Consider the following 11,709-nt stretch of genomic DNA (forward strand, 5'->3'; position numbering starts at 1 on the left):
TTGACGACGTTTTGAAATTCGTACTTATTGGTACGAAAAGTAGTAAATTGAACTAAATTGCACGGATAGAGCTCGAATCCTGAAATTTGGAATTAAGAATACTGTGGGAGTGTAGGATTGAGGAAGTTTTGAAAACTCGTACTTATGTGTACGAAAGGTTCGAAATGTTAGATAATTTTATATAATTTTTATTGTGTAAAAGGGTTTTGCAATTTTAGGAAGAGGTTTCTGAAATTTATGCTTATGTATTTATATGTAAATTACTATTATTGGGCTTGGAAGAAGTGATGGAGCTGAAAACGAGATTCGAAGTTGGAATAAATGGTTCATATAAGAAGGTATTTTTTTATTTTATTTTAGTTTTACCCAGGTGTACGAAAAGTACTAAATTTGGTACAATTTTGTTATTGCATGAACGATAATATAAGCTTTTTTGAGATGCTTATAACTTCTGAAATTTGTATGCGGGCCGTTGTTGGCTGAAATGGTATGGGAATATCTACTACTAGCAAAATGCCCGCTACTTCGTATGCGGAAAGGATATAAAAAAACAAATAAACAATATATAATATGGAAATGACAAACACTGAAAATTTGGTCGCACTAATACCAATTTTAATCAATATTTATTTTTATCTTAGTACTGTACGTACCCCTTAAGTTCGTTTTTAAAAAAGATCAGCCGTATCTCACCCTTACACATTAACAGCGAGATCAACGTTGCACACCAATACACACCCTAACTCCAAAAAATAAAAATTCCAGCACTGTCCCTACACCCAAAAACAAATTGAGTACCATTAAGTAATTTTCGTATACTTATGGTACGTATTTCGACGACATATCTCAGCCATACACGGACATTAATACAAAATAATTACAGTAAATTCCATAATAATTACAGTAATTCCAAATCTCAAGATTCCAGCTGTATCCGTTCGTCCAATTCCAAATTGTACCAAACTTAGTATCAAGTCGAACTCTTCGTACCCATAAGAAAGATTTTCCAAAACTACCTCAATCCTTCACTTTAGTAGTAATCTTACTTCCAAATTTCAGGATTCAAACTCTATCCGTTAAACCAAATTAAAATTGTACTAAATTTAGAACAATTTATAATTTTCGTACCAATTTTCAAAACTTCCTCAACGCAACAGGGCTACAATAATCATACTATCAAATTGCAGGATTCCACCGCTATCCGTTCACCTACATACAAATTGTACTAAATTTAGTACCATTTAGTGCTTTTCGTAACCATAAGTTTGCTTTTTCAAAACAACCTGAATCCTACTCTTCGACTGTAATCGTAATTCCAAATTTCAGGATTCCAGCTCTATTAATTCACCCGAATCCAAATTGTATCAAATTTAGTACCATTTCTTTCCCAAACAAAAATTTTAGGATTCCAGCTCTACCCGTTCACCCAAATCCACATTGTACCATATTTAGTACCATTTAGTACTTCTCGTACGCACACGTACGACTTTTCAAAATTTCCTCAATACTACACTCCTACAGTAATCTTAATTCCTAATTCCAACACTATCCGTTTACTAAAATTCAAATTGTACCGAATTTAGTGCTTTCTGTACCCATAAGTACGAATTTCCAAAACTACCTCAATTCTACTGTCCGACAGTAATCTTATTTCCAAATTTCAGAATTCCAGCTTTATCCGTTCATCCAAATCCAAATTGTACCAAATTTAGTACCATTTAGTACTTTTCGTACTCAAAGGTACGAATTTCTAAAACTATCTCAATCCTACACCCCTACAGTAATCTTAATTCAAAACTTTAGGATTCCAGCTCTATCCGTTCACCCAAATCCAAATTTAGTACTGCTCGTAATCATAAATACGAACTTCCAAAACCATTTCCTTATTTCAACGCCATTTCCCAACCTTGATACTTAAAATTCAGGATTCCAGTTCTATCCGTTCACCCAAATCCAAATTGTAATAAATTTAGTACCATTTAGTACTTTTCCTACACATAAATACGAATTTCCAAAATTTCCCCAATCCTATGATCCAACAGTAATCTCAATTTCAAATTTCAGGATTCCAGCTCTGTCCGTTCACTCGAATCCCTATTGTACCAAATTTAGTACTTTTCGAACACATAAGTACGAATTTCCAAAACCACCCTCATATCTCAGTCCTACACTTCACAGTAATCTTAATTCCAAATTTCAGGTTTCCACCTACATACATACGTTCACTCAAATCCAAATTGTACTAAATTTAGTACCATTTAGTACTTTTCGTACCCATAAGTACGAATTTTCAAAACTACCTCAATTCTACACCCCACCAGTAATCTCAATTCCAAATTTCGAGATTCCAACTATATCCGTTCACCCAAATCCCCATTGTCCCAAATTTAGTACCATTTAGTACTTTTCATTCACATAAGTAAGAATTTCCAAAACTTCCCCAGTCCTACACTCCAACAGTAATATCAATTCCAAATTTCAGGAATCCAGCTCTATCCGTTCACTCAAATCCAAATTGTACTAAATTTAGTACCAATTATTACTTTTCGTACACTCAAGTTTCCAAAAAGCCTTTGGTGCATCTTTCTTACTCTTCATCAGTGATCTTCAGTCCAAATTTGAGGAATCAAGCCCTATCCGTTCACCAAAACCGAAACTGTACCAAATTTAGTGCTATTTAGTATTTTTCGTACCCTATGTACGAATTTCCAAAACTTCCACAATATTAAACTCCACCAGTAATCTCAGTTCCAAATTTAGAGATTCCAGCGCTATCCGTTCACCCAAATCCCCATTATACAAAATTTATTTCCATTTAGTACTTTCCGTACACATAAGTACTAATTTCCAAAACCACCTTCATATCTCAATCCTACACTTCAACAGTAATATTAATTCCAAATTTCAGGTTTCCAGCTCTATCCGTTCATTCAAATCCAAATTGTACTAAATTTAGTACCATTTAGTACTTTTCGTACCCATAAGTACGAATTTTCAAAACTACCTCAATCCTACACCCCACCAGTAATCTCAATTCCAAATTTCGAGATTCCAGCTATTATCCGTTCACCCAAATCCCCATTGTATCAAATTTAGTACCATTTAGTACTTTTCATACACATAAGTACGAATTTCCAAAAGTTCTTCAATCCTACACTCCAACAGTAATCTCAATTCCAAATATCAGGATTCCAGCTCTATCCGTTCACCCAAATCCCTATTGTACCAAATTTAGTACTATTTAGTACTTTTCGTACACATAAGCACGAATTTCCAAAACTACCCTCATATCTCAATCCTACACTACAACAGTAACCTAAATTCCAAATTTCAGCTTTCCAGCACTTTACGTTCACCCAAATCTAAATTGTACTAAATTTAGTACTTTTCGTACACATGATTGGTAATTTTCCAAACCATTTCCTTTTAGAAGCACCACTTGCCAACCTTGATTTCCATACCAAATTCCTATATTCCTGGGGCCTATTATTGATTTCATTAATTATTTAGCGATTTCATCAAATTACAGATTTTGAAATTGAAAATTGAATAGTTATGACTGTACATCTCCATATACGATAAAATTCTTAATTGCAAATAAATCGTGGTAATATGCACAATTCTATTGCACTTTCATTGATTTGCAAACATTTAGTTATTACCAAAAAGTCAGGTCCATACAGTTTTTAGTTGTTGTTATTTCTGGCCGATTTCTGAATTTATTCCCCTAATGTTGTCTTCAACAGCAACTCATTTGTTCATTTGCGTAATTGATGTTTATACACCATTATCACCAACTGCGACATCTGTTGCAATGGAAGATAACAAATGTCTTGTCTTTCTATTATTTAGTGGTTTACGATAAAATAAGTGCGCCTAGAAGTAAACTACAAAATTTGAAATTATGTGTGATCTCTTACGATATCAAGAAGTTATGGCATTGTTAATTTTACACATGTCTTGCAGAGGGCCAACTAAGTGAATAAGTACGTAATAGTAATGAAAAATAAGGATTTTTGTTGTTGTTATTTTTTGTGGTTCCAGGACGAATTTTCTAAAACCCGGCCTTATCTCGCACATTTGCATCAACAGTGACCCACTGGTAAAATTTCAAGCTCCTAGCTTTAGCCGTTTTGGCTGGGCGTTGATGATGAGTCAGTCAGTCAGTCAATCACTTATCACCAAGCTCATTTATATATATATAGATAAAGGCTACAAAAAATACTAAATGGTAGTAACATTGGTCTTGGGTTTCTTCGTTTACAAGAGGACAGGAAGCCCTTAGTTAAAATAAAATTTAATATTGATTAAAATTGGTGTTAGTGCAATAAAATTATCAGTGTTCGCCATTCCCATATTAAATATTGCTTATTTGTTTTTATATCCTTTCCGCATACGAAGTAGCGGGCACTTTGCTAGTATATGTATATGGCTTTGAATATCGAGAAGAGGGTATTTATGAGTTACTAACTTCATACGATGAGTCGATTAAAATAATTTAAATATTTTCCATTGTTTCGAGGAACATGTATTAGAGAAAGAATAACCTGTTGCCGCAGAAATAGGAGGTTTAGAGGTTACTCAAATATCAGAAGCTGTGTAACTTATAGTCAAAGCAATTGATATGGACAACAAGCCAAATGCAAATAACAGCAACAATGTCAAAAAATTGAAATTGAATTATTATAAAGAAATATATGTACATACATACATATTTACATACATATTTACCAAAATTTTACCATATTTACGGACCCAGTTGTTCGGGTAACTAGGGAATAACTAGCAATTTTGCTGGCTACTGGTAAACATCGCTAGTTACCACCCAATCTACTCGCAATGTTATAGACTGGTGAATTTAACATGGGGATGTCATAGAAAGGGGTCTATTGTCCCCTCACTGCATTACCAGTACCCACCCAATTCGATAGGCATGTGAAAGGCAATTGTCCCCTCACTGCATTACCTGTAACCACCCAATTCGATAGTCGTGTGAAAGGCAATTGTCTCCTCAGTGCATTACGAGTAACCAGTCAATTCGGTAGTCAGAAAAATACTAGTAACTTGAAGTCAGATAAATGGGTTAATGCATATATGCATTAGCCACACTTTATTTTAATACATGGAGTGCAAATATTTTACAAAGGACAATATAATCTTGTATATATAGATCTTGATCCTTGATACTGGAACTAGTGTATGAATACTTGATACAGCGACTTATGTTTATTTGGTCCTTGGAATGTTTTTTCTCGTGGGTCCTTCAGATCATTCAAAAGTTCCTGAAATAAAATGTATAGAAGATATGTATCAATACTTTTTATTTTATTATTCATCATTCTTATGATTTAGCTGGTAACACGTTCTTTTTTGCATCTTACATTTTTTCACAACAATCGCATCAATAAGTTTTTTAATTATGAATAAACAAACAAAATGACAGAATATTTTTTATATTTTGTTTAAAAAAGAAATAATGTTGAAAAGAGATTACAAGAGAGAAACATTGTCTATTACACTATCCATCGGTAGTTATAACGCGTGGTTTTATCGAAGGCTGAGGTTAGCTCAGCCGCTGCCAGGGTCGACTCAAGGACCCACAAACCTTAAGTAATATCAGACACGATGAAACTGTGATTCAAAGTTTTATTTACATAATTTCGTAAACATAAGTTTCAAATAGTATGGAGATTAGTTGACAAATACTACAAATGTTGGTAAAGTTGGGAAACACCCTCGGGTGGAGTAGGTGGTAATCGGCGGATAGAAGATGGGCTTGGTAGTTGACAGTCGGTCGATAACACTCGGCTCGAAAATGGTGAAATCAACAATCTTCTGATCGTCAGCCCTCGCTCGGCAATACTCGGATTGGCAATGGGTCGGTAGTTCCCGTTGTTGGCGTATCGCACGGCTCGGCGTTATTCGGATTGCTGTCGGATCAGTAGTCTTCGTGTGTTGAGTTCGGCTCGGTAGTCTCCGGGTGTTGAGTTCGGCTTGGTAGTCTTCGGGTGTTGAGTTCGGCTCGGTGGTATTCGGTTAGTTGTCGGCTCGGCAGGCGTCGGCTCTGTGGTCTTCGGGTTGCTACTCTGTAAAGAGAAGAGGCGGGTATAGTTAGGCAATAGAGCGAACGGATCGCAAGGAGCGAACGAATCGCAAGGAGCGAACGAATCGACAGGGGCGAACGAATCGACAGGAGCGAACGAATCGGCAGGAGCGAACGAATCGGCAGGAGCGAACAAATCGCAAGGAGCGAACGAATCGACAGGAGCGAACGAGTCGACAGAAGCGAACGAGTCGGCAGGAGCGAACAAATCGCAAGGAGCGAACAAATCGCAAGGAGCGAATGAATCGACAGGAGCGAACGAATCGACAGGAGCGAACGAGTCGACAGGAGCGAACGAATCGGCAGGAGCGAACAAATCGCAAGGAGCGAACGAATCGCCAGGAGCGAACAACTCGACAGGAGCGAACGAATCGCAGGGCCGACGGCTGTTGCTAGGTTCGGTTCAAGTGACTGCGGACAATGCCACGCGTCTTATCTTGTACTTCGTTTAACGCCAGCACTCGACCAATTCAGCGACGAAAACTAAACATCTTATCCACCTGGGTTTACGGAGTGAATGAGAATTATTTGTAAGGCGAGACAACCAGGAAATACACTGAAGTTTAAATAATGTATGAATGGAGTTGTAATTATGCGTGAAGTTGGGATTATGCATGCACTGATAAGGTAGTTTTGTATTGATACTGGATGTAATATCAGAGGGGCGGTTTTGCAATGTAGCGGTCACGTTACATAGTCTATAAAATAGTCAATATATTACACTCCGCATTACCTGCAACTATCTATGTCAAAGTAGAGAATTGCTATTTATTGAACAACTGGGTAACTAAAATCGGCGAATTATTTTCGAATCCTGTCGCGGTTTTTGTTTTTGACATAGCTCAAAATGGTTTTTACGATTTTTACCCAGAATTTCGTTATTCTTCGGTACAAAAAATATTTTTTTGGGGGTTTCGACTCAAATATATCAAGAAGAAGTTGCGCGCTCGATACAAATACTTTCTGCAATAATTATGGTGAATACATCAAGGGACCGTATTTTGAGTAATTTAAGCAGTAATAACGTCATTACGCCAATAACGTCCAGTATACAAATATATAATATAAAGTTCATAGCGGCCATTATCCGGCCAAAGCCTAAAAATCGCCATGAAGACTGCTAACGAAAAGTAAATGGCTTATGTCGTAAAGATATCATTCATTATGATTTCCGCTGATGACGTAATTACTGCTTAAAGTACTCAAAATACCCAATTTTTACAAGGTCCGTTGTATGTCTTCTATATTTGTTGATATATGTATATTCACTAGGGTGACCCAAAAATCGATATAGAAAATTTGTTTCCATTTGATCCAAAAATCCAAACTAAAGTTTATACAGTTGGGCACTAAGCCCACCTGATTGTTATGTTTGTTGTCAAAACATTATTGTGATTTAAAATACAAAGAAACTCAAATCACAATAATATAAAATCTATTAAGTTTGTTGTCAAAAGTTGTTAACAGAACTCTGAATGGCCGACCTTCTATAGGCCTTGATACAATCTTTTTAATTTTGCTGTCCGATGTTATTTTCATAAGTGGAGGGTAAATTTTTGGCGGTAAAACTGATAATAATACGTGAGTTGATTAAAATTAAGACTTGGATTCATGCAAAACTCTAATAAATGACTTTAGTTTGCACAGATTATGCTAAATAAATAAAATGAAATGTTAAATTATGATAATCAAATTGCGTAGCACATTACGGTCGTGTCCTCGAAATGTTAGGTCATTGTCGAGACCACTTCGTATTTTTATACTTAGACAAGAACATAATTTCATATTCAAACAATGTTCCAGGACGAAGCTCATTAAATGCGCTCACCTCTTTTAACCATGATTGCTGATGATATGTATTCAAATGAATGAAATGACAAGTTAATGACAACAAATTCACTAGAGATAAATATTATGAAGTCACTCACCATAAGACCAAGAAAGACCCATGTCGAATATCATTTAGAAGTGATTTGGTATCATTCAAATTTAAAATTGTACCTTCGATGTGATTTTGTCGCCTAAAACGTGCACAGTTGTTTCTGAAGTTTAGAATATAATACATATATAAGCATGTTTATTCAGGGGGTATTATTTAAAATTTTGACAATTGTAAAATAGCCTGTCGAAATACTTAACCAGTTTTCAATAAATACTTCATTTCTTCTTAATTTTTGAATTTATGTATGCCATAATTTATTTTATCGATAAATTCTCTCAGTTATTAGGGATGTAACATATTTATTCGTCGTTCAGAGAGTATTTCTACTTGAACAGCGTAGAAGAATCGTTGTTCACTCACAGAATTTTGTATGGGGAATTAAGCATTTATTGTGTTTGAAAGTCGAACATCGAATAGAGAGCGAATGACGTACCGAAATTATAAGACCGATTTTTGTCGCTAACTCAAAAAATGAGTAGAGAATCGTACTCAAAATAAAATGTTCACATAACATACATATTCCAAATTTGTCGATACTTGCTCTGTTCCAGAACCTGCAAGAAGCTGCTATTTTCTACTACGATAACATTTTTTCCTTTATGTTATCGGAAAAAATAGTAAAAATTAGTAGATTCTTGCAGTACTGGAACAGACCAACTCTGTTCAATTTGCATTATTTCGATTTCAATCATGGCACAATTAGGTAGTGGCATCGTAAAATTTTGAATATGTTATGTCAAAACTTTCTTTATGTTGTTGGGGAAATTACAACAAAATTAATTTTTTTATAAAGGGATTTGACTTTTCATATTCGATCAGCTGGTGTGATACCACTACCTGGTAGTTCTGCCATGATTTCAATTTCATTCAATTTGTCTTCAAAAATAAACATTTGTTTACAGGAAATTTTTGTTAAAATTTGATAATGGGAATAGCAATGCAAAGAAGTTATAATTTAGAAGAGGATATGGAGCATGACCCAAAACAAATAAATTTAAAAAAGGATAATAATCCGTTTATGTAAGTATGCCTACATTATTTTCTCATCAAAATGACCCTGCAATGCATTTTCATTTGTACATACATACATATGTAGGTCACATAGAAATGAATTAATTTCGGATTGTTGTCAAATAGATAAAGTTACTCGGAAGATTTTACGCTCCATTGCTCATTGTCCAAGGGAGAATCTATTTGAAAACATTAACCAATGTATTCGAAGACAATCTAAATTATTGCTCAAGTGTTGTAATGAAGCGACTGAATGCCAGTACGGGATTATGGATTTAGTTACAGAACGTTTGAATGGCTGTGCCAGGAAGGATAACATGCCCGACTATCATGTCCCCAATTCTAATTATGAAGATGTGAACATTTACATAAGTTCAAACGATTCGAATAGCAGCAATGAGACTATACGACAATATCACCAGAAAGATGGTCAACATTCCAAAGCTGAGAATTTCGAAGTCAATGATGATGTTCACATTGGTGTTGATTTCATGTAATAATGACATCGATAGATTCATTTGGTCACAACAACATAATTCGCATTCGAACAAGAAAGAAAAAATGAAACTCTTAGATACCATAATGATGCCTCTCAAAATAAATCATAACGATTGTTTATGCTAATGAAATGTCAACTCCGACCTCGTCTCTGTATTCATTGGTACTTATTGGCAAGACAACAGGCAAACATGCTAACCACATTGGGGAAAACTTGGTTGGTAAGTATTTGCAAGTCAAATCTGTGTATTCGAAGCAATAACGATGTACAGTTAGTTAACCAGACGTCGGACAAGAAAAATTCAACACCACCACACAATACAATAATGGAGCTACTCCACGCCCTCCTACTCAACACTGAGCATACATATTTGGTATGCTGTGTTTGAGGACTTTAGATCGACAGTTTGTGCCTTGTGGCCCAATAAGTGTCCGCCTTTTAATGCCAATATTCAGAGGGGCCACCACCACACACTGTCGTTATAATCACATAACAAGACAACTGAAGCGTAAAGGACGATATTTTCATTCCTCATTATTATTTTGTTTTTCGTTTTGTTGGGAACATTAAGGAAAACAAACAACTATATTTAAAATATGCAAAATATGTACAGTGCTGGTCAAAAATTCACAATTGAAGTGGTTAATTCACTTCATGATACATAATTCTGGGATAATTTAATGATTTGAAATGTATTTTTTTTGTATTTTGGCTGAATATTTACCCTATTTGGAGATTAGAAAGAAAGAAAAAATAGTCCATTATAAGAGGTTTCATTAAAATGTTTTATTCTGCTCAAAATAAGCCCACCTGTTGTAGTGGAATTCCGTACCGACAAAAATTGGTAAAATTAGAACGCAAATTTATGAAGGTTCTTTTAATTTTTTAATACTAACAGTAGCAAAAGGGAGAACTGTCAAACTTGTTCTCACGTAAGAAGTTTTGCACAAAGATCTGGCAGCAATGTCAAAAAAATTAAAATGGCTGCTTCAAAAATAACAAACAAAATAAATTTCTTTGGTTTAAGTTTTTTATTATTTAAATTTGTTTTATTTTATTTCTTTATATTTTGCTTTGACAGTGCGCGTTGTTTTCTTTTTCCTTCTGCCTTAATTGGTAAATCAGCAGTTTGACAGATTTGCAACTTTTTACTCCACGAAATTTGTCTAGCTGAAAGTAGTAAAATGTTGCTTCAAGAGTTAAATATAGTAAAACTTTAACGTATAGAAAGAAAGCTTTAGTAAACACTTACGGTATTATTGATATCGGTAGGACTTAACGACTACTATATACTTACCAAAAAAGTCGTTAATAATCGAATTATAAACATTATAATTTTACTGATTTTGTCTGTAACTAGAGAAATTAGTTACAGAATTCCACTACTGATTATTATTTTAATATTGTAGCTGTGGTAATCAACATATCAAACCCCTGCAAGCAAAAACTATCGCGGAAGTGGCTTAGGCGTGTCGCCCAGCACGATGAAAATAGTCGTGGCGATAGTCGCGTAAGTCACCCTGACCTCCATTGTGAAGAAATGAACCACGCCGGCGTGTCGTCTTGGAAGTCACTCTAGAAGACTATTTCCGCGATAGTTCTTAGAATTAAAAAAGAATATTTTTTTCTATTTATGTTTATGTTTTTTTTTTAATTTTTTATTTTCATTTTTTTTTGCTCTTTTACTTATTTAAATTTGACATTTATTTGTCATTTTAAAAATGTGATGTTTTGTGCAAAGCGGGTATGTTTACCACTGCACTACCGTCTCATATAATCATCAGATAGAAAAATGTTCTATATTTGTTCAAATATGTTGAATCATTAAATAAATGTAAACAATCGCCTTGGAAGTCACTCAGAAGTGTCAAGGTAAATTTATAGAAGGTATATGCATGAATTACAACAACTAAAAAATTTACAAAAACAACATGGTTGTTATTGAAAATTAATTGTCAAAGAAATTATTGAATAATAGGGTCGTTCCAAAAATTTTCTCAGGAAAAACATAAATACATTTTGAAAAACTTCCAAAATAGAACAAATTTGAATTACAATGTAAATATAAAGCATTCAGAACTGTCGTAGGTAATTTTTATTACACGTTTAGGAAGAGAAACAGTATTTTACGGAAACAAATTTCGATGTTTCAAA

At 34.5% G+C, this 11,709-nt stretch overlaps 1 protein-coding gene across 1 annotated transcript; it reads left to right on the forward strand.

Annotated features, from left to right (window-relative positions):
- The first annotated feature begins 8,947 nt into the window (after positions 1-8,947).
- LOC141399513 (uncharacterized) lies at positions 8,948-9,685 on the forward strand. The gene is made up of 2 exons (XM_073978453.1): positions 8,948-9,065; positions 9,142-9,685. Exons 1-2 carry the CDS (start codon positions 8,971-8,973, stop codon positions 9,551-9,553), a joined length of 507 nt encoding a protein of 168 aa, XP_073834554.1. The 5' UTR covers positions 8,948-8,970; the 3' UTR covers positions 9,554-9,685.
- Positions 9,686-11,709: the final 2,024 nt, after the last annotated feature.

The sequence above is a fragment of the Musca autumnalis genome, unplaced genomic scaffold (genome assembly GCF_047663935.1).
Source record: "Musca autumnalis isolate F117 unplaced genomic scaffold, ASM4766393v1 scaffold_3, whole genome shotgun sequence".
NCBI classification, from domain to species: domain Eukaryota; kingdom Metazoa; phylum Arthropoda; class Insecta; order Diptera; family Muscidae; genus Musca; species Musca autumnalis.

What these genes read in the sequence shown, in the direction of transcription:
- LOC141399513 (XM_073978453.1), top strand. Translation starts at nt 8,971, where the DNA reads ATGGGAATAGCAATGCAAAGAAGTTATAATTTAGAAGAGGATATGGAG. An exon ending in AAGGATAATAATCCGTTTAT is followed by an intron (nt 9,066 to 9,141) that starts GTAAGTATGCCT and finishes ATACATATGTAG; the next exon opens with GTCACATAGAAATGAATTAA.